The following is a 21129-nucleotide window of genomic DNA, read 5'->3' as shown; positions in this document are numbered from 1 at the left end:
AGTGCGAGACAGTTTTATTAGGGGCTTTCCAGGAATTAGGGAAGGGGATAAACTAAACTAGTATTGTTTTGGAAAATGTTTATATATACATATAGTTATCATTTGATTTATGGAAAATGTATATGATTATATATATATATATATGTTTTATATTTGCAAAATACTGTGAAAATGATCGTATGTTGAATATGTGAAAAATCTACTATGTAGCATGAGTAAAAATGTTATTAAATGCTGTTTTCTGGGAATGTGGATGAGATGGAATTTTATGATGGAAAACCGGCGTACAGGCCGAGATGTTTTCATATATATATATATGGATGTGATTTGCCGACTTATGGGCCGTGCTATGTGATTTGCCGGCGTACAGGCCGTGCTATAAGATATGATTTGCCAGCGTACGAGCCGTACTATGTGATTACTGTTTGCCAGCGTACGGGCTATGCTATGTGTAGCTAGCGTACAGGCCGAGCTATGATAAAATATGAAATACCGGCGTACCGGCTGATGATTTTTATGATACATGTATATATGTGAATGATGTGATTGATGTGAAAATAAATGATATGAAATATTTATGTATCATGGTTTCAGTATATGTATATGATATCAGAACCTGGTTGGCTTGGTTTAGGCTAGCACTTGCATAGTACCGTTGCTATGTGTCCATGGTCCTCATGATCATGATATCTGTGTTAACGTCGCTGTACGGAGTGGTGTGAGATTGGATGGTCGATGTGGTTATGTTCGAGGAGTGTGCTGTTATCGCCCCTGGTGTACGGACCAGTCTGAGTAGACCCATCGGACCTACAAACTAGACTATTGACTTGGCAATGGTCGGCCAACCATTGTTAGGTCCCACCTTCGGGCCACACAACCCAGTCATGTGGGGGTAATACATGACAACAGCCAGCTAACCTACCAGGATGGTTTTTATGTTATTATTATTATGATATGAGATAAGAAATGTTTATGAAAATGCAATATGTTCTGCCATGTTTTGATAATACATATGTTTTCCTAGATTTGATAAACAGTATTGAATATGTTATGTATGGTATATGCAGAACACGATATACTCATGTTGCCACACACTAGCATTAGTTTGTTTCTCATACTGAGAGGTGTCTCACCCCTAAATTTCATTAACTTTTCAGGAGTCCTAGATAGGAGAGCGGGAAGAGCCTCGTAGAATTAGTGTTGTTTATCTGCCCTTTGCGAAGGGTAAGTTTTGGTAGGGACAATTAGATTTTGAGGGAATTATCCCTAGATTTATTTTTGGGTTGTATATACTGAGATTAGTGGTTGTAATACTCTGATATATGTTATGCACATTATGATGAGATGTATATAATTTTTATATTTTCTACTGCGTAGGCTTCTACTGTATGTTTTGTTATATCCCTGGTACCCACGGGTCCAGGTGGATGGTGACCTGCTGAGTTGGATTGTGGGATATATCGTATTGATTTTGTGATGATATTATTATTGAAAAAAAATATACGTGGAAAAATGAGCAGGTTATGACATAATAAGGAAAGCAAATAACAATGACACAAGAATTAATGTGGTTCGATAATGTACCAACATCCACGGGAGCAAGCGGTGGCTGATATTCCCTATAATCACAAAACCAGTGTAGAAATTTAAACCTGAAAAATAGAAGAAAATGAATATAAAAAATGAATAAATGAAAATAAAAGAAAAAGAAAGAAATTCAGTTGGCAGGACCAAAACTGTTGACTATTTTTTAGAGCAGAGAAAAATCATCGTCAGTTTTGGGTCAACTGGGTGAGTCAACAACAAAATCGGCGACGGTTTTGTGGGAACAGGGGAAAAAGACGTCAGTTTTCTCCTGGGCTACTCACTTATAAATAGAAGTGAGCTCATTTTTTTAGAAAATTTCAAAATCCTTCTTTTGGAGCTCTACTAGGATTTCGATTATTTTTCACTAAAAGGCTCCTACGGGCTCTCTCTTACTCCCATATCACTCTCTCCTTTCCCGGCTCATAGGATCTTGTAGTTTCACCGGTTCAAAAAGGTAGGGTTTCTATTTTTTCATCCATTTCGGTTTCTTTTTCAGAATCAGGTAAGAGGATTAAGTTAAGTCAACTTTTTAATGAATTTGAACCGTACGAAATGTTTTTTGAGTAAGTATATTTATGTTTTCAATTGATGTTTCAAAAACCGACCGTTCAAAAGACCCATTTTCAAACCTAGGATATATGTTATTATATTTTAAGTACAAATGAACGGTGAGGCGCCTGGTTTTATGTTTTAAACCGTATATGCTATGTTTTTCTTGGTTGCCTACGGGCTATGTTCAAAATACAAGGAATTGTGTGGCAGGTGAATGATATGTATGTATTATTTTATAACTGAAATGATGAATGTTTGTGAGATACTGGAACTGTTTATGAAAGAATAGGAATATGTTTACGGCCACGAGGGTCATAATTATGTTTGAGGTCGTGAGGGCTATGATTACGTTTAATGGCTGTGAGAGGAGTTTTATGTGATGGTCAAGGGCCGAGGGTTTAAAATGACAGACTTTATATGCAATGGATATGAAATATGGTTTTTATATTACTTAAATTGCATGATATGCTTTAGGTACCTAGAGGACCCTTATGTTATGAGCATGGTACCGTTGCTAGAGATTCTTTATTTGGTCGTGTGCGCCCACACTGTACTGCAAGAGTGGTGTGGGTGGTTTCAACCGATTAGCCTCAATAGAGGGTGTACCTTCCCTCGAAGCCCGAACTTTCAGGACATGGTAGTGCAATTGGAACCATGCAAGCGAGACGCGGATGTATGTGTAATCGGAGTAAGACGCGAATGTATGCTTGACTTTGTCTAGGTTGATCACCTGGGCTTTGTCCAGCCTTCGGGCTATACAACCCTGATCATGGGGGTCTATACATGGCGTTTAGTCCTAGAGATTGTCTTTTATGCATATATGTAGATTTATGTAAATGATGTTATGTAATTAATGAAATGTTTATATCAGGAATATGAAAGTATTTCCAACTATATCAATACGTACAATGTAAAGTAGTTATTTTTGGTTAAATGAAAAGTGGATGTTTTCTGTAAGCACTAAATGCATGTTGCCCACACATTGATATTAACTTGATCATTCTTATTGAGAAGGGTCTCACTCCAATATACAAATCATCTTTTCAAAAAATAACAAGTATCGTGTTTAGCAGGATCAGAAGGTGAAAGTTAGAATAGTCTTTTTGTGAAGATTCGTATGGTCTTAGGTGTATGTAAATTATGTTGTAAGTCTCTGGACTTTTATAATGGTTATATGGACCGAATTAGTTGTCCTTTTTGGGTCGAATTGTAATATGGATGTTTGAAAACCTTTATATATGAAAGGAACTTAGAACTCTGGTAATTTATGTTTGGAAAATGTTTCATTACTTTTGCTGCATTTATTATGATAAATATGGTATCAGGTACACAGACGTCACTTAAGTAGCACCCCGAGCCCACGTGGCGGGTCGGGGCGTTACAGGTGGTATTAGAGACTAGGTTTGCTAGGTTCTACAAACTTTGACGGTTAAGGATTACTAGAGTATAGGTTGAGATGAGATTAGGATAAGAGTTAGTAAGTTAGACAGGTTTTAGTCTGGAGGCTTGGAGGCGGATTTCTTTCAATGGTCTTCTGTGCTTTTCCTGGAATGAAGATTTTAGGAAAACCATGGTAAATCCATCAATGGTTTCGTTTCTAGATTGAGGGACTGGGGCTCGAAAATTACGTTGGGAGCAAAAAGTTGGAAAAGTATGTATGTAATGTCAGTGTCATGATTAGGGACCGAAACCTTGGCAGTTTTGTAGCATAAATTTATAAGTGATTCCTTTAACTACAAATTTGTATGTTTTAACTATTAGTCATTTCATACTTGCATCAACCTTGATAAATGTGAAATTTATAAATCGGTTTCTATCCTATCTTCAGGATGGATCTCAGGGAAAAGGAGGTTATGGCCGAAGGGGACAATCATGTGAATACCTCCAGCGAAGATGACGTTGAGGCCTCGGTCGTGCTACGTAGTATAGCATGACGGGTTAAGAAAGAAACTCAGAGGGATTCTCGAAAGCAAGGTCAGCTAGCGACTAATAGAGGCTGCACATTCCAGTAGTTTTCTCGGACGAGTCTGCCGACATTATCGGGAGGACTGAACTCGATTGCAGTGGAAGACTGGATTCAAGAGATGGAGGAACTGTTCGATGTGCTGGAATGCACGAAGGAGCAGAAAGTGAGGTTTTCCACCTTTAAACCGGTGGGAGAGGCAACGAGATGGTGGAGATCTCCTAAACTAGTGGAGGAACAGCGGCCAGGGTATGCATTTATTACCTGGAGCTGTTTTAGGGAAGTCTTTATCACGCCCCGAACCTGGAAATGGGACCCAGGGGTGAATTTAAGTAACCTAACCTGTCTCTGTATCAATTAGAACATACATGATACAACACAAAAAGAGGGTTCGACCCCGTGGGGTGAACGGATGCCCTATATACATACATACAACATCCATACTCATCCAAATATACGCAGCAAAATACGATCTTTTATACATAACCAGTATCATACCAAAGTCTACATAAACTAGGATATACATTCCCACAATTACAACACATATCCCAGGTGTCCACAAAACTATCCCGACAACCTTGATACCAAAACTCGTACCTAGTAGGTACTAGCAGTAGCTACGACACCCTTGCTCCCAGATGCTAGGATGCTACTTACGGCTACTTGAGGGACCTGAAAAATATTGTACGTACATTCAAGATGAGACACCTCTCAGTAAGGAAGAAAGTACGTTATATCAGTGTGTGACATACTAGTGTCATTTTACATACTTCATAACACTATAAAAAATACGATACAGTTGAAACATTTTCGTACAGTTTCATACATATACATACAGTTCCATACAGTTCTAGTTTTTTCACAAAAACCATTCCAATACATACAATACCCAAAACATACAGTCAGTGTCGTCACACTAGTTCATAACAACACAAGGTCACCTCATCTCATAGCGATTACATTGTTACATACGCAACTACGCTGTGATGACAGAGACCCAATAGTGATTACATTGCTCCATACGCAACTACACAGGGTCACCTAGTCTCACATCGATTACATTGCTACATACGCAACCACAATGCGACGACTCGGGCCCAATAGTGATTACATTGCTACATACGCAACTACACAAGGTCACCTAGTCTCACAGCGATTACATTACTACACAAGCAACTACGAAGTGACAACTCAGACCCACTGTGATTACATTGCCACATACGCAACTACAAAAGGTCACCCAGTCTCACCACGATTACATTGCCACATGCACAATTACGCTATGACGACCTAGGCCCACAGTGATTACATTGCTACATACAGTGTAGAACACACCCTTCGGTGATCAGCCGAAACATACTGGTGATATTTCACACCCTGGATATAGAGCCGGCGACTCTCGCCTATGGTAGTTAACCGATACATGACTGTTTTACAAAATCTTGGAATCATTTTGGAACTCACGTTCCTATATATTTCAGCGTACGGTAATTAGCCGCTACATAACTGTTTTACAAATACTTGAAACAAATACATATACCCATACACACCACACTTATTTGGTTTACGGCAAATCATATCAATTACAATTTAAAGTATACATATTATGAAAATATGGATTACGGTCACCTCAATAGTACAATTTTAACATAACCAACATTTTCCAAAACAAAGTAGAGATGATACCTGAAATCCCCAATTTTTCTCTAAAACTGTAACCCGAAAATCCCGTATTTTTACCTTATAGATTTCCCCAAATAAGTTGCCAAAACATATATACGATCGTAGCCTACAAGCTTACCAATCCTGATTTCGAAAATAAACTGATATAAACTGAATTCCCTTACCTTAACCCGAAATCCAACTACGAACTCTACGGTCCTTAAAACTACGAACCGAGACTCCGAAACCTACAAACCACAGTACAGTACATGCTTACAATCCGTACTACTATACATATACTTAATCATTAATGAAAACCGAGCCTTACCTCGATTTTAGCCTAAAACTCGAAATCGCTCGAAACGAGATTCCGATCCGCTAGAAACATAGAAAATCCTTCACTGATCCTCGCAGTAACTTTGGATTTACGAACCAGGCAATGATCTGTAACCAAAACTAGAGAGAGAGAGAGAGAGTGTGTAGGGAGAGTTCTAGAGAGAGAGAGAGAGCTTGGGGAAAACTTAGCCCCAAAGCAAACTCAAAATATCCTTTTATAACACCTTTAACCCGAGGGGATTCGTCGACGAATTGGGGTCCTCGTCGATGAATTCTTCACTAGCCTCGTCGTCGAGTCGGTAGCCTCGTCGATGAGCTTCTGAATTTCGTTGACGAGAAGCCTTCAGCTTTCGTCGACGAATTATGGTCTCATCGACGAAATTTGTCAAATTCCATTTTTACCCCTCTTTACATAATAAGTCCATATATCACGGTTCGGGTTCTTACAACCTCCCCTCTTTACAAAAATTTCGTCCTCGAAATTTGTAATCTCTCGTTACGACCACATTCATACTACTACTACATACCTACATACTATGAGAATACGGCGGCCATTTATATGCAGCCCCGTCACGATACATACATACAACCTCTAGAGAGTACGTTGGTCATTTATACGCAGTCTCATTACGATACATACATACATACTCTAGAAAATACGGCGGCCATTTATACGCAGCCCCGTTATCATACATACATACATACTCTTCCTAACTTATGATGGAAGAATACTGTGGCTACATACATACACGGCCTCGGGAGCTTACAATACAATAAGACTCTCCTAGAGACTAACCACTAAATACAATACAATAACAGAGGTTTACATATATACATACTCATACCATCCTGTTATCCAAGTACTACTCAAAACAACTGCAGATATTTTTGGCGTATTTCCGTTTCCAGTTCCCAAGAAGCTTCCTCAATCTCATGGTTTCGCTACAATACCTTCACCCCCTACTTTACAAACTGTCTTTTCAGGAAATCCTAAAGATCGGGTCTAGTAGGCTAGAGGAACTGGGCTAGTGATGTGAATTTTATGTAGGTAGTGTGTAGATAGAAATTTTGTTTTTGTTTAATTTTGTGGCATGTAATTATGTGAAAATAGATATATTTGCGTATAAAGATAATTAGAACTCTGTAATGTAATTTGAGGATTTTATATTTTATTTCCGCTGCGTATGTGTATTTTATAATTGATGAATAAGGTATTAGGTACACTAACGTCACTAAAGTAGCACTCTAGGCCTGCGTGGCGGGTCGGGGTCTTTACATTACGAAAAAGAATAGTAGGTTTAACTGGACTAGTAAGTGTGAGAAGAGCTTCCAGAAGTTGAAGCAACGTCTTGTCACAGCCCCAGTGTTGACCATTCCATCAGAGGATGGTGGTTACGTGATCTATAGTGACACATCCCAGAAAGGGCTTAGGTGTGTTTTCATGTAATTAGGGAAAGTTATTACGTATGCTTCTCGCCAACTCAAGGAGTATGAGAAGAACTACCCTACGCATGACTTAAAGCTAACAGCAGTGGTGTTTGCACTAAAGATTTGGCGGCACTACTTATACGGTGAAAAGTGCGAAATCTTTACTGATCATAAGAGTTTCAAATACTTTTTCACCTAAAAGGAGTTGAATATGTGGCAACGCAAGCGACTTGAATTGATTAAAGACTACAACTGTACTATTAGTTACCATATTTATGTGCTAACTAATGCTTTGAGTCGGAAGTCAGTGTCTGCATCAATCTCAGCAATCGAGATTCAGCATGAGATCAGGATGGACCTCGAAAGATTAAGGGTAGGGTTAGTAGAAGAAAATCGCCAGACATTCATTACTGGTCTGGTAGTGTAACCAACCTTATGGAAGAGGATCAAATCAACTTAAAATTAATATTTAATTAATTACTTTGACATATATTTATTTTGTTTATACCCTATTAGATAACTAAACATAAACATTTGTTTTTTTTTCAATTTTTTTTTTCTTCTTTAATGCCTTCTAAGCTCCTCCATGTTATAAAAATAATTAAACAATTCACGATCAAGTAATTATTTATTTATTTTCAAAAGTTTCATTACTGGCGGCTCACCGGAAGAGCGCAGGCTGGCGCGCACAAGAATTATGAGTAAGAAAACAAAGGTGGGGCCGGGATGCCCTCTCATCCTTCTACACGTGGCACAAGTATGAACGAAACTATTGAATTTGAGAGCAGTGGAACCTGTCCTCGCCCTACACCTCATCCATCGTATGCTTATCTTGCGTGCTTCCCGTCCCCTCTTTCCTTAGGGCTGTGTTTGCCTGTGTTTTTTTGGAGGAGGAAATAAAGTCTTATGTGAGAGTGGAAAAGCTGTTGTGTGGGTTGATTAGGCGATTCTCCGATTTAGGTTGTGTTTGAAATAATAAAATTTCGTTCTTATTTAAAATCTTATAGATTTAAATGGAAGTTAGTATAATTTTATAGTGAATTTTTTTTTCAAATCTGTATATTTAAATTTTATAAAATTTCATAGGAGATAGAATTATTTGATATTTTTACACAAACAACTTTTGTTTTGAAATGAAAATTTATTTAAATTTGAAATTATGTGAACTTAAATAAATTTATATTATTAATTAAAAAAAAGATTATAATTTTCACAGTTCAATTGGTATCATTTTTGTCATCATTCCTAAAATACCCTTTTATCGTAATTTTGACATTAAAAAAGAAAATACCAACTAACAGTTAATTAGAAAATTTATATTCCTTAAAAAACTACTCATAACAACACTTCATTATCTCTAATTCTCTTATTATTTTCATAAAAAACTTAAATTTAGGATTTTAAGTGACGTTTGTGTCATAGCTAATTTTAATATATAGATACATTAAAACTATTTAAGTTCACAGGAATCAAAATTAAGGTGTACATAAAATTATTTTAAGTTAATATTTTTTTAATTCAAACATTTTTGCACGTGTTAAATAACTAACATTTTAAAAAATATATATATATAGATAGATTGCTGTTTCAATTTTTTTTTTATTTGATTTGAATATATATATATATATAAATTGAAATCTAATTTGGATAAAATTAATAAAAATCAAGATATTAACCGTGTAATGGCTCTCTCTCTCTCAATTATATTTTAAAAGTAGTTATTTTATTTTTTAAATTTTATTTTAATTTCAAAATATATGAAATAACTTTTTACCTTTTGATTTAACCATTGGCCATAGATTGAATAAATGACCTCAAGACGCCCCCAGGGCGTAGCTCAGGTGGTTGAGCGAACTACAGGTGTGCCTCTCACGAGGTCAGCAATGAGCCTCCCGGGTTCGATTCAGCCCCTGGGCTCCTGGTTTACCCTCCTCGTGGTGATGTGGGGCCGGATCCACGGGGCGTGGGATTAGTCGCTGGCCGGTGCGACGGACCGTAAAACGGACGTCGTTGACGGTAGGCGGATACCCGGGTCGTACCCAAAAAAAAAAAAATAAATGACCTCAAGACTCTGTATATTTGTCAAAGCAAAGTTAAACTCGGGTCTAATAATACTGGATTTGTCTATTATTTTTTTTTGACCAAGTTATTAAACAAAATATATACAAAACTATAAAACTCTATTATAAACTTTAAAATTTTGAATTAATTTAACTCGGAGTATAGATGAGTTATAAATTTGTATAAAATGAATTGCAAAATTATATTCCGTATCATTCAAATATTGTATAAATTCAAACTCGAGATTGAAAATTTTCAAATTCTGAATTTCGAGCCACCAAATATAAAATAAAAATATTTTAATATATATTTGTTATTCATGAAAGACCCCAGGTTAGGAGATTTTACAATTATTGATGTGCACGAAGACTTCATCTTTTTTGGCTTCTTCTGTTCGCCTTTTAATTTCAGAAAAAGTTGACTGCACGAGCAGTCTACTACCCCACCAGAAGCTATCACATACCTTTCAATAATTGTAATATAAATCAAATTAATTCCTCTTTTTCTTATTTTTCAATATTTGGTACAAGAAAATAGAATAAATTTAATTTTAAAATTTTTTATAAGTTTTCATTCCACTTTATTTTTTTATATCAAATAAGTCATTAGTCAGTTCATTGATCTTCTTTTATCCACCAGTTCTAACTATAAAGGCTTAAAAATTAAATTAAAAAAAAAAATTAACCACAAGTAAAATCTTAATTAAAGGAGATGCTTCTACTATTCTTTCTTTACTTTTTTTTCCCTTTATGTTATTATTATCATTATATTTAGGGCAAAAAATATTGACCTATCATAAAATTTTAAAATTTATATGAACATTTTGAGAATTTCAAAAACCTTTTTTGAGGTTTGCCAAAAACACAAAGATTTCCTTATATATTGTAAAAATATAAGTTTTTTTGAGAGGATGTCCGTGTCTTTTGATAAATCTCAGAGAAGGTTTGTAATATTTTTAAAATCTCAAAGTATCATTTTTAAAATCTGATGATAGATTTTTATTTTTTTACCAAATCTTAGAAGAGGTGATTGTCTTTTGTCTTAATTATTATTATTTTATGTTTTGCTTTTTTTTTTCTTCAATTCTTTGCAATTTCTTACTTCTTCCCTTGGGTCTGTTTGGATTGAGGTTTTTATTTGAAGAAAGAAAAGGAAATGAAAATAAGGATAAAACTTATTCTCCCTTGTATTTTCCTTCCATATAAGATACTATAAAAAAAAAAAAAAAAAAAAAGCTTATTTTATTATAACTAAAAATAAAAAAAAACTGAATGATAATGATTTGTAAAATCAATTTTTTGTTCATAGATTTGATAAATTTTTTATTTTATTTATCATTTTTCTTGATAATCAAATATAAAAATATAGATTCTTTGATATTTTTCTTTCCTTTCCTTAGCATTTTCTAAGTTTCAAATACAAAAATGGGACTTTAAAGCACTCCAAGTTACATCTTTGGAAAAGCTCGACCAGCTTTATGCTTTTCTTGAGTCTTTACCAAAATGGGTGCACCCTGGAATGTGCAATGTTTACTTTGCTTTGCTGATTGTCTTGAGTTATCCATATTCTAAATTTGATTAGAGTCTGTCTCATCCCTCCCACCTTTCCTTTTCCCCTAGCATTCAAATTAGAATTTCAATATACAACCTCAAGCATTACTTATTTAAATATTTTCTTAGATAGTATTTGAAAACAAGAATTTTGAAATTAAAATTAAAATTTTTGTAAGCTTGGGAGAAGGCCATATAATTTTAGAATATATTTCATCCAAATATAAAAAAATTTAAATTTAAGATTCTAATTCTATGTGCCAAAAATATATATAAGAGACCTATTCTCACATGTTGCTTATTTTTTTAAATGTTAAACATATGATTAACGTGTTTTAGGTTCATTAATACCATGTATAAAAGGAGGAGGATTCATTTGCTACAAAAATAGACTGAGACAACATAAATGAGCAAGTCCCTTCTATAATTTCTTGCCACATGTTAAAGCCTAAAAATTAGACACACAAACAACATAGAGAGGCAAGTCCCCTCTCTCAAAATTTATGCTATACAAATAAAAAAAAAATTCTTAGGAACTTTTTACGTCATTTAAGCCTCATTTGAAATTCGAAAAACATGAATGAAAAGTGATTAATCAAAATTAAAACAAAAAAAAATAGGCATAGTTAAATTTAACTACATGCTAACAATTTTAACTTTTCAAACTAAATATTGTAACTAGCAGTACGATATGTGCAAAGGCACATGGACTAATAAATTTCAGTAAAATATTAAAAGAATATATAATCATTTTTATGAAGTAGAGCATAATATATATATATTTTTTTTGCAAATGTTAGAATGTATAAGAAATAACTTACATTAAATTTTAGCTATGCGCAAACATTAGTTAACAAAGTTGAAGAAGGTTTAATATTAATCATTTTTTTCTATTGAAGATTCACATTAAATTGTGACTAACATTGTAATTCATTGTTTTCTAGTTATCTTCTTTTATACATGTGTAATATTCTTTGTACAATATCTAGCCTCCTCCATCACTCGATCAATATTTTAGTGACAGTTCATCCAAAATAACAACAAAAAAAATTATCACTTTTAGGTATCAATTAAAGTAAACATTTCTATCTACTTTACCAAGTCATTTTGAAGCCAAACATTTATTGTACAGCAAATAAATTTTTTGAAAGTTTTGCGGACCATGTAATACGCAACATTACTTTATATTTTAACCAAATTAAAATAAATCTCTGTTTTTAGTAATATTTTATATTGAGGGAAAGCATAGTAAAAAATGAATTTCTTTCATTAATTTTTATTCTCTTGTTTAGAGAAAGGAAGTGAAAAAAAAAAAGTAGGAAACTTATTTTCTCTTGTATTTTCCTTTTATATAAAATACTATCAAAACTGAAAGTTTATTTTTATATGACTAAAAATAAAAAAAGCTAAATATTAATAATGTGTAAAATCAAATTTTTGTTTATAAAATTTGGGATTTTTTTTTTATTATTTTCTTTATCATTTTCCTTGATAACCAAAGATGAAAATGTAAATTCCTTGATATTTTTCCTTTTTTCTCCTAATATTTTATGAGTTTCAAACGTGGCCTAAGAAACGGGTTAAATTGTTTCAATGTTAAAATAAGATTATATCAGTTTCATTTTTAAACATTATGGAAGGTTCACATTTTTTTTTTGATAAATCTTAAAGGAGGGGCAATCACATTTCACGTTATTTTTTTTAAAAAATAATTATATAAAAAATGTTCAATATTAAATACACATCTAGTCATTTTTAAGAATTAATTTTCATATTACTTTTTCTAATTTTTCCACCTCGTATGCCATTATTAATTATAGCATTCAAATTTACGAAGTAACACTCTTGATCACTTTACACCTTTTAGATTCCTTGTCTTATTTTGCTTTATTATCAGTTGACTTGAGTATTTTCACATGAGTCTCTACCATTAATGTTAAAAAAAAATCCTTTTTTTTTTTTTTCCCACTATAAACACTTGAACAATTCTATTTTTCACAAAAAAAAAAAATTTATTCCTTCAATCTAGAGTTTGAAATAATGCTTCAACCATATTCTTCCGGAAGGAACCAATTCTTAGTCAAGGTGGGGGAAGAAACTAGGAAGCTAGCTTCCTCAACTATCTAGTGCCTAATTTTGTTTTCAAGAGATACTTTACTTTCTTTATTCTTTGTACTTTAAAAAATAGAAAAACATTTTGTAGGTGGGGGCAACCGATAAAATATTATTTGCAAATATCTTGAATTTGGTTGGTATGGCTTGGCTAAGTTCAAGCCAAATAAGATGAACTCGAGCTCAAGTTAGCTCAACTTTTGGAGATATATATTCAAACTCTGAATTTCTTTATCAATTAGATGGGACTTGATACAATATCTATATTCTGTTTTATACAAATCCACACAAATTCGAATTTAATATGCGAACCTGAACTCCCAAATATAAGGCTAACGATGCCAAATTCAGATTAAGTCCAAATAAATATCATTGGATATTAAGTTACATTGACAAAAGTCAAGTGGCTTATTAATTGGTATGTAAGATATAATGATCAAAGTCATGTATAATGGAGATGCGTTGACCAAAGTCATGAATCTCATTTATTAGCGTATCACTAAGGAATATATCTCGTTTAATCAATGTACATTCACCTTGGCAGAAGGGAATTGTCACATGTATGTTTATGATTCTTTGATGGATTGAGTCTCTTATGGATTTTTATATAAATGGCTCTTGGTCCCTCTCACCATTCAATAATTAAGTTTGATAGAATTTTCATCACTAAGTCAAACATAAGAGTGAGTATCGGGAGTGAAGGTCAAGTAATTTCCCACATAATAGAAATTTGATCAGTAGGAATAGAAGGAAAGAAGAGTTAAGTGCATCGAAATTTGATTATCTCGATGGAAATATTGTAAGGTATGTTTTGAATTTCTTGCTTTTGAAGATCCTTCTTATAAAAATTTTCTAACACATGTAAAAAATAGACGTATATATCCGTCATGCTCATATAGCAAATTTAATTAATCATAATCATCTTTAAACTTGGAAAGACAACTTGCCGAAAAAAAATATTAATTATATATTCATAAATTGAAAAGATGATGATAATCGTTTAAATTCAATGATTTTCACTTGTAAAAGGAGTTGTTTATAATTAAAATAATAGTTGAAACGATATTGATGTCACTTTCAAAAATTCAACAAGATAAATAAATAATTCAAAGAATACAAATTTACATATTTTTTTATTTTAACTTTATATTTTTGTGACTTGACGGCTTGAATTTTGCAAGTAGTCCACCAAAACATTCATTCTATTGGAAATACCATCGTAGCTCCTCGAAAGGGTAGTGAGTCAAAACACTCGAACCTTAAGATAACTAGGCATTCTTCTCAAATGTCTATAGTCATATCATACCAAACAAATACACAAAATAATTTTTTATAAAGGAAAAAGGTCAAAGTTGCTGCACCTATAATTATATATATAATAAAGCAGTAGTCCACAAAAATTGAAGATTTCAATTGCCATGCCAAACTACCAACTCTAAGACTTTTTTTTTTTTTTGGTAGTTTTTGGGGTGGGGTTGTTGGGGTTTGGAGGGGGTTGCAAAGCAATAGAAAAGTGAAAAAAAAAACACACACACACACACACACAAAAATAACAAGCAACCACATTTATGTGTATAATGTTTAATTTATTTTAAAGAAATTTAAATGATTTTAATACTAGAGTTTTGAACTCCGAAATGTAAACTTAAAATAAAGGATTCATCTATGTGAGATTTGAAATTTGTTCATCATTAAATGTTATGTAAATATCTAGATTTAGTAAAGATGCGGTATATAATTATTGGGATTCACATTAAAACATATCTTTGGCTTGTACAAGTTCAAGCAATAGCAGACCCGTGTGTGACTCAAAAAGGGCAAATGCCTCAATTGAAATTTTAAAAATAAAATGACTTCTTGACAAATTAAAAATTTGTCCCTACTGAAAAATACATTTTTGCCTCACTCATAAAGCAATAAATCTAATAGATCTAGGACTTCTATGTAAAAAAAAAAAATGAAATTATGAAATGCCATTGCTGACTAGGAAGTGTTTTCTTTTAGTTCTTTTTTTTTTTTGGGTAACCAAATGTTAATTGAAACACTAGGACGAAAAATTATGGGCCGATGATCTACAAGGTTTCTCAGTGGCCCAAAAAGGAGAAAACTTATGCACATGTGGCCCATCGTTTGGGGTCTGCGGCTAAGGCCCTATAATTGGGCTTGGGCTGAGCTAGGCTGCCGGCCATCTCAACTCATGGTCTTATCGTATTTAAAACTTAATAACAAGTAGAGAAGAGTTCGATCAAGAGGAGACATAGTTAATTAATATGTGATATAAAGTATATATGTCTAGTCCAAGATTATCCAAATTTTTTATTCAGCATAAGTTTACTAGCAATTCTTCAGCAAAAGGTGGTAGGTAGTATTGGATTGGAAAAGGTGTTTGAAAATGAACCTTGGATATATTTATTATGAAAGAGACATAATGTTACACTAAAGTACAAATTATACATGATATGAACTTACAAGAAATTTAATACAATTTTACATTATATTTTATTTAAATTCATACAAATATAAATTAGAAAGTTTTCTCTAAACATAGGGTTAAAGTTGACAACTAAGTAATAATATGACTTCGACATTTTTTTTTTTTGTCTTTTTATAATTTTTTAGTAGCTAGCATGCCTGCTGTATCGATTTTTAATCACCGCTCTATACTTTCTAATTTTTTTTTTTTTTTTAAATTTTAGGCTAAGCTTTTCATTTCAAATTTTCTACTCAAAAAAGATAGGCAACTTAATTATGAATAAACTAGAAAAAACTGTAATGGAGTATTTGTACACGTAAAAATTGAATTTCATTAATTGTAAGATAACATATTAATATTTTAGATCCATACAAGTGAACCACTTGAAATGACGCAGGTTCTCCATCTATATTCAAATATTAACAAAATATCTTATTATTTGTGAATTTCAAATCTTAAATGCATATCAATCTCTTCTGAGTATGTCTCAAGCTTGCAAATTATATTTAGTAGATAAAAATAAAATGAAAATCAAATTTATAATTATTTTTAAAATTTTTCATTACAATCTATTCTACTAACCACCCATTTGGCAAACCAAACATAAAATAATATCTCCTCTCATCCCATAACAAGCTAGATAACTAACATTTAATAGCTAATAAAAATGATAAGCTTGGTCACATCCTGTAAATTATTATTCAATATTTTTATAAAAAAATAAAAAAATTAAAGGGCTAAAAAAAAAAAAAAAAAAAAACCAAACACCATAATCTTTTGTACAAAGAGATATCATATATATGCATGCACGCACCATAATGGAGTAAAAATATATCATAATGAAGAAGAAAAATAAAACAGAGAGATAACTCTCATCTTATTAATTTTTAGTGAATAGACGGCTTAAATGCGTCCACGACCTTCTTCGCTTTACCGTACGAGCTAGCCGGCGACGACGACGTCACAGTTCCATCATTCCCGGCGAGAAGCTGATACTTGTCCTTCCTAGTAAAGTTGGTGCACTCAAACCCAAGCGTAGCAGCCAAGATCCTCTGCACGTAATTCGCCACGTCATGAGGGCTTTTTCCAGCCGAGCACGTGGCCTCCGCCGGCAACTCGCTCAGGAACGTCACCTCGTACACCGGCCGAGGGTTCATGAAGAAGAAAACCGGGTCCAAACCCTTCCACCCCCTCGCCGTCGTCGCGTGAAAGAACCCGACCCGGTAGTTCATCGCCACGGGCACGATCCGATCCGTTAACTCCGCGAAGAGCGCGCTAAACCTCAGAAGAAAGGGTTCCCGACATGTGGTTCCCTCCGGACACACCACCAGATCTCCTTTCGCCAGTTCTTGCTTGATCATCTCGGCGTCTAAATTCCGGACCCTCGTTAGCCGGACGGTGGGTATCGGCGAGAGGATCTCCGACAGCCGAGAAATGGAGTAGGTGACAGCCGTGATCTTTCGCCGGAGCACGGTGGAGAGGACGACGGGGTCCATTAAGGATCGATGGGTGCAGACGAATAGGACGCCGGTGTTGGTGCCGGACACTGCCGGCGGCGGCTTTCCTTTGATGATGACTTTGGCGCCGAATATGCTGGAGACGTAGGGAATGGTGGACAGTGGGAGTATAAGTCCGATGAGGATGCGAATGGTAGCGAGCAAAATGCCCAGAGGGATCCACAGGATGATGAGGAGAGCGGTTGATGGTGTCGGGCGCTTTACGAGCCGTCCGTCGTGGAAAATCACAGGCAACGGGCGGAGGTGGTGGTCGGTGTTGTTTTGGTTGGCGGTGAATGGCGGGTGGGACTGTTCCTGCATACATGTACGTAATTGAATAAAACTTAATTGCATGGTTTATGTTACGTAAGTAATAATGGACGAGGGAAATTGTGATTAATAATCTTTACTTATTTTTTATTCAAAATTTCATTCTATTCTACTCGTAGCAAACAATGTGACATTAATTTTTACTTACCTTGCACAATGACAAGAAGGAAGAACTGGATCCACGTCGGGACCTTCCCAATCCTAAACAGGGCGGCTCATCCCCGAACAGTCCGGCGACGCGATCAGAAACCGAACCAACTTTGTCCCTAACGAACCCGGTAGCAAACCCGAACCGATTCACAACCAGTTCAGTCCCAATAACTTGGTCGGCTCGCAAGTGTTCCTTCACGAACCTCTCCACCATAATCGTAGGCATTTTGCTCACCACAACTCTCTTGTCGAAGGAGCTAAACACCCTCCAAGCTTCCATCTCCACATCATCTACGTAAAACTTCGGCATTACCGCTCTCCCCACCGATTTGATGTCTGGCTCCCGGAGACCAGCGACGGCGACAAAGATGGTCAGCCGAAGCCCGGCGTCCCCCATCCCCACGGCGTCGAGGAGGCGAATCACCGGCCACAGAATCAGGAGTAGGGCGAACCGGACCAGGCCGGAGGCCTCGAACGCTAAGAGCATGAAGTAGGGGAAAGGATCTTGGTCCTTCAGAAGAGTTCCCTCCAGCTCCGAGACCACCGATGGTGGGGGCGGCTGTGGCGGCGGCGATGATTCCATTAGCTGGGTAGAGCTTCCTAGGTTTGTACGTTGGTGGATATTATATGGTTGGTTTAGGGTGGGAGAGATGAGAGGGATTATAAGGGTTGAAGGGATTGAATTTGAACCGGCCTGGATGTCTAATGGTGGAGTGTGGCAGCTTATCGGTTTACAACTACTTTCCTTCCTTCCTTCCTTCCTTTTTATATGTATTTTTCTATTTGGTTTACTGTGTTTCTCTTTCTTCTGAGGGCGATTCATATTTTAAGGCAACATACTAACATTATACGCCACGTTAAGGTAACAAAGATTTGATTACTTAACTCCAACAACTTCCTGGAAACAAAATTGTATAGCATGTGGTCCGGAATGGTACAATGAGAAAAAGCAGACTTGCGGGAGTCACGCATATCTCTCGACTTTGCAGCTTTTAAATTGCACTGCATTATGCTTGTTGATTTTTGGATGCATTAATAATGTGATTTAGGAGGGGTTATATATTTAGTTTCCTAGCACTAAGGCACATATATTTTATATACTTTTTTTAGAATCAATGCAATTTTGGGGTTATCCTACATGGGTTGTGGAAGGGGCAGATGGTCAGTTATTAAGTGTGAGAAAAAGTCTCACCCTATAAGCTAACTTTTGAGGTTGAGAAGACTCTGAATCACCCAACACTGGTATCAGAGTCATGGTTCAACATTCTGCTTGGCATGCTAGCTACGTGGTTCAAGTTATCCCATATCGATTGGGGTTGAGAAGACCCTCGATTACCCAACACTGATATGGTATGGTATCAGAGCCAACAGATTTTCTTCTAATTTCTTCATTCAACAAGCTGATAGTTATTTGGTGCATACTAACAATTTTATCGGGAACCGAATTACTAATTGAAACAACTAAAGTCTCCCAACTTTCTCGCAAAGAGCTAAAAAGCATTAGGGCCTGTAATTTATCATCAAAAATTATTTTCATAATAGTAAGTTGATTGATAACATTTTTCATCTCATTCAAATATTCGGTAATATGACCATCATCTTTATATTTCAAGTTCAACAATTTTTGAAAAAGGAAAACTTTATTTGTAACCGAATTTCTATCATAAAGACCCTCCAATTTTTTTCATAAGTTTCAGTAAAAACATGATGAAAAATACTATCATCAATCCATTGACGGATGACACCAACGGCTTTTCTATTAAGTCTATTCCACTCATCATTACTCATGTTTTGGGGCTTTCGGCCATCACTCTCAATAGATCCATCTAAATCTTTACAAAATAAAAGATCTTACATTTTTATTTTCCAAGTTACTCAATTGCTTCCATTGAAGCTAATCATACGACCGACATTACCATCCATGATTTACACAATTCTAATGAGTCCAAATAACATAGCTTTGATACCACTTGTTACATCTGTTATACACTTTTGTGTATTTGTAAGGTTTGTGTCTTTTGTACCAACTTTGTACGAACCTTGGTGATAGTGAATTTGGACCATAGTGTCCCATAAACGTACCTCAATATTTGAAGGAGCCACGTTAAATTTCTTGTATCTTACTTTATTTATTTATTTATTTGCATTATTCCATTGATTTATTTGTGGGAATCACTTTTATTTTTTCCCAACAAGTGGTATCAGAACCATGGTTCAACATTCTCCTTGATATGTCGGGTAAGTGGTGCTACCGATTTGGAGCCTGATATGTGAGGGGGAGATTGTTGAGATTATTCCACATTGGTTGTGAAAGGAGCTAGTGGTCAGTTATTAAGTGTGAGGGAAAACCTTAACCCATAAGTTTGCTTTTGGGATTGAGAAGACCCTAAATCACCCAACATGCAAGACTTATGTACTTTTCCAGAAAATATAGGGGAAGAATAATATTTTTGGGAATCTAGATTGTTTTCTCGTGTGAATATATTTGTGAAATTTTTAAAAATATACACAATTTTTATATCAATATGACTATTAAGAGCTTAATATGTATATAACTAGTATATGAAAGATAATTATATTTTTTAATATATAACTTATTAAGTATATGTACTTAATTAAATCTATATCCTAAAATTTTTAATTATTATAAATTTAGATAGTTAACACTTAATAATCGATTAATCGAAATAATAGAGGGCGATATAATTTTTACATATTAACTAATATATTAAATTTTAACAAAATAATAATATTAATTTTTTTAATAAATTTAAAATATTTATTAGCATAAATATTAACACTTTTAATAAATATTTTAAACATTTTTTATTAAAAATTAATTCAAATTTTCTAATCAATATTCGTAATTAACATTTTAAATATTTCTACTTTGAAAATTAACTAAAATTTATGTTAATTATTTTTTAATGTCCACTTTAATATTTTCAATTAAAATTTTAATTGTTTCCTAATTAATAATGAATTGAATTTTAATTAAAACTTTATAATAATATTTTAATTAACATTTTATATATTAAAATTTTTTACTTTTATTTTATTAGTAATTTATTATTAAAATCTAATGATAGAGTGTCATTACATTGTATTATAGGAGCATTATAGTCAAAAATCTAAAATGTTAAGGGCAATTTAGTCTAAAAAATAAGATTCCTATGAGAATATGATTCTCATGAAACTTACCCATAGGGGAGATGTGAGTAGGATACCCATGTTTTATGAGAATCTTTATATTCCCTTGAATGTGAATATGTAGGCATGTTAAATTTCCATACTCAAACAAATGCAAGAATGATGAGATGTCATGAAACAAACGCCCCATAAGTAGTGTTAGTGTGTTATGTTCTTATATAAGACTAAGAAGTCATTTCCAATGTATGAGTCTCATAAACACAGTGGAGAATGCATATA

General features: G+C 34.2%; 1 protein-coding gene across 2 annotated transcripts; it reads right to left on the bottom strand.

Moving 5' to 3' along the window:
- Positions 1 to 16499: 16499 nt before the first annotated feature.
- Positions 16500 to 18435, bottom strand: LOC131166105 (glycerol-3-phosphate acyltransferase 5-like). Of its 2 annotated transcripts, none has more exons than XM_058124396.1 (2): positions 17699 to 18435; positions 16500 to 17535 (listed from the first exon to the last, which is right to left on the bottom strand). In XM_058124396.1, exons 1-2 carry the CDS (start codon positions 18281 to 18283, stop codon positions 16612 to 16614), a joined length of 1509 nt encoding a protein of 502 aa, XP_057980379.1. In that variant the 5' UTR covers positions 18284 to 18435; the 3' UTR covers positions 16500 to 16611. The 2 variants fall into 2 exon arrangements, with proteins under 2 accessions (XP_057980379.1, XP_057980380.1); XM_058124397.1 differs by having other exon boundaries at positions 16500 to 17529; positions 17699 to 18427.
- Between the last annotated feature and the right edge of the window lie 2694 nt (positions 18436 to 21129).

Source organism: Malania oleifera, chromosome 10, assembly GCF_029873635.1.
Source record: "Malania oleifera isolate guangnan ecotype guangnan chromosome 10, ASM2987363v1, whole genome shotgun sequence".
Taxonomy (NCBI): domain Eukaryota; kingdom Viridiplantae; phylum Streptophyta; class Magnoliopsida; order Santalales; family Ximeniaceae; genus Malania; species Malania oleifera.
Note: the sequence above shows the minus strand (reverse complement) of the source record. Positions and strands in the feature narration are given on the sequence as shown.

Excerpts from the sequence above, each read along its gene's own strand:
- LOC131166105 (XM_058124396.1), bottom strand. The coding sequence starts at position 18,283 with ATGGAATCATCGCCGCCGCCACAGCCGCCCCCACCATCGGTGGTCTCG. Across the intron at positions 17,536-17,698 it reads CCTTCTTGTCATTGTGCAAG|GAACAGTCCCACCCGCCATT; the intron begins GTAAGTAAAAAT and ends ACATGTATGCAG.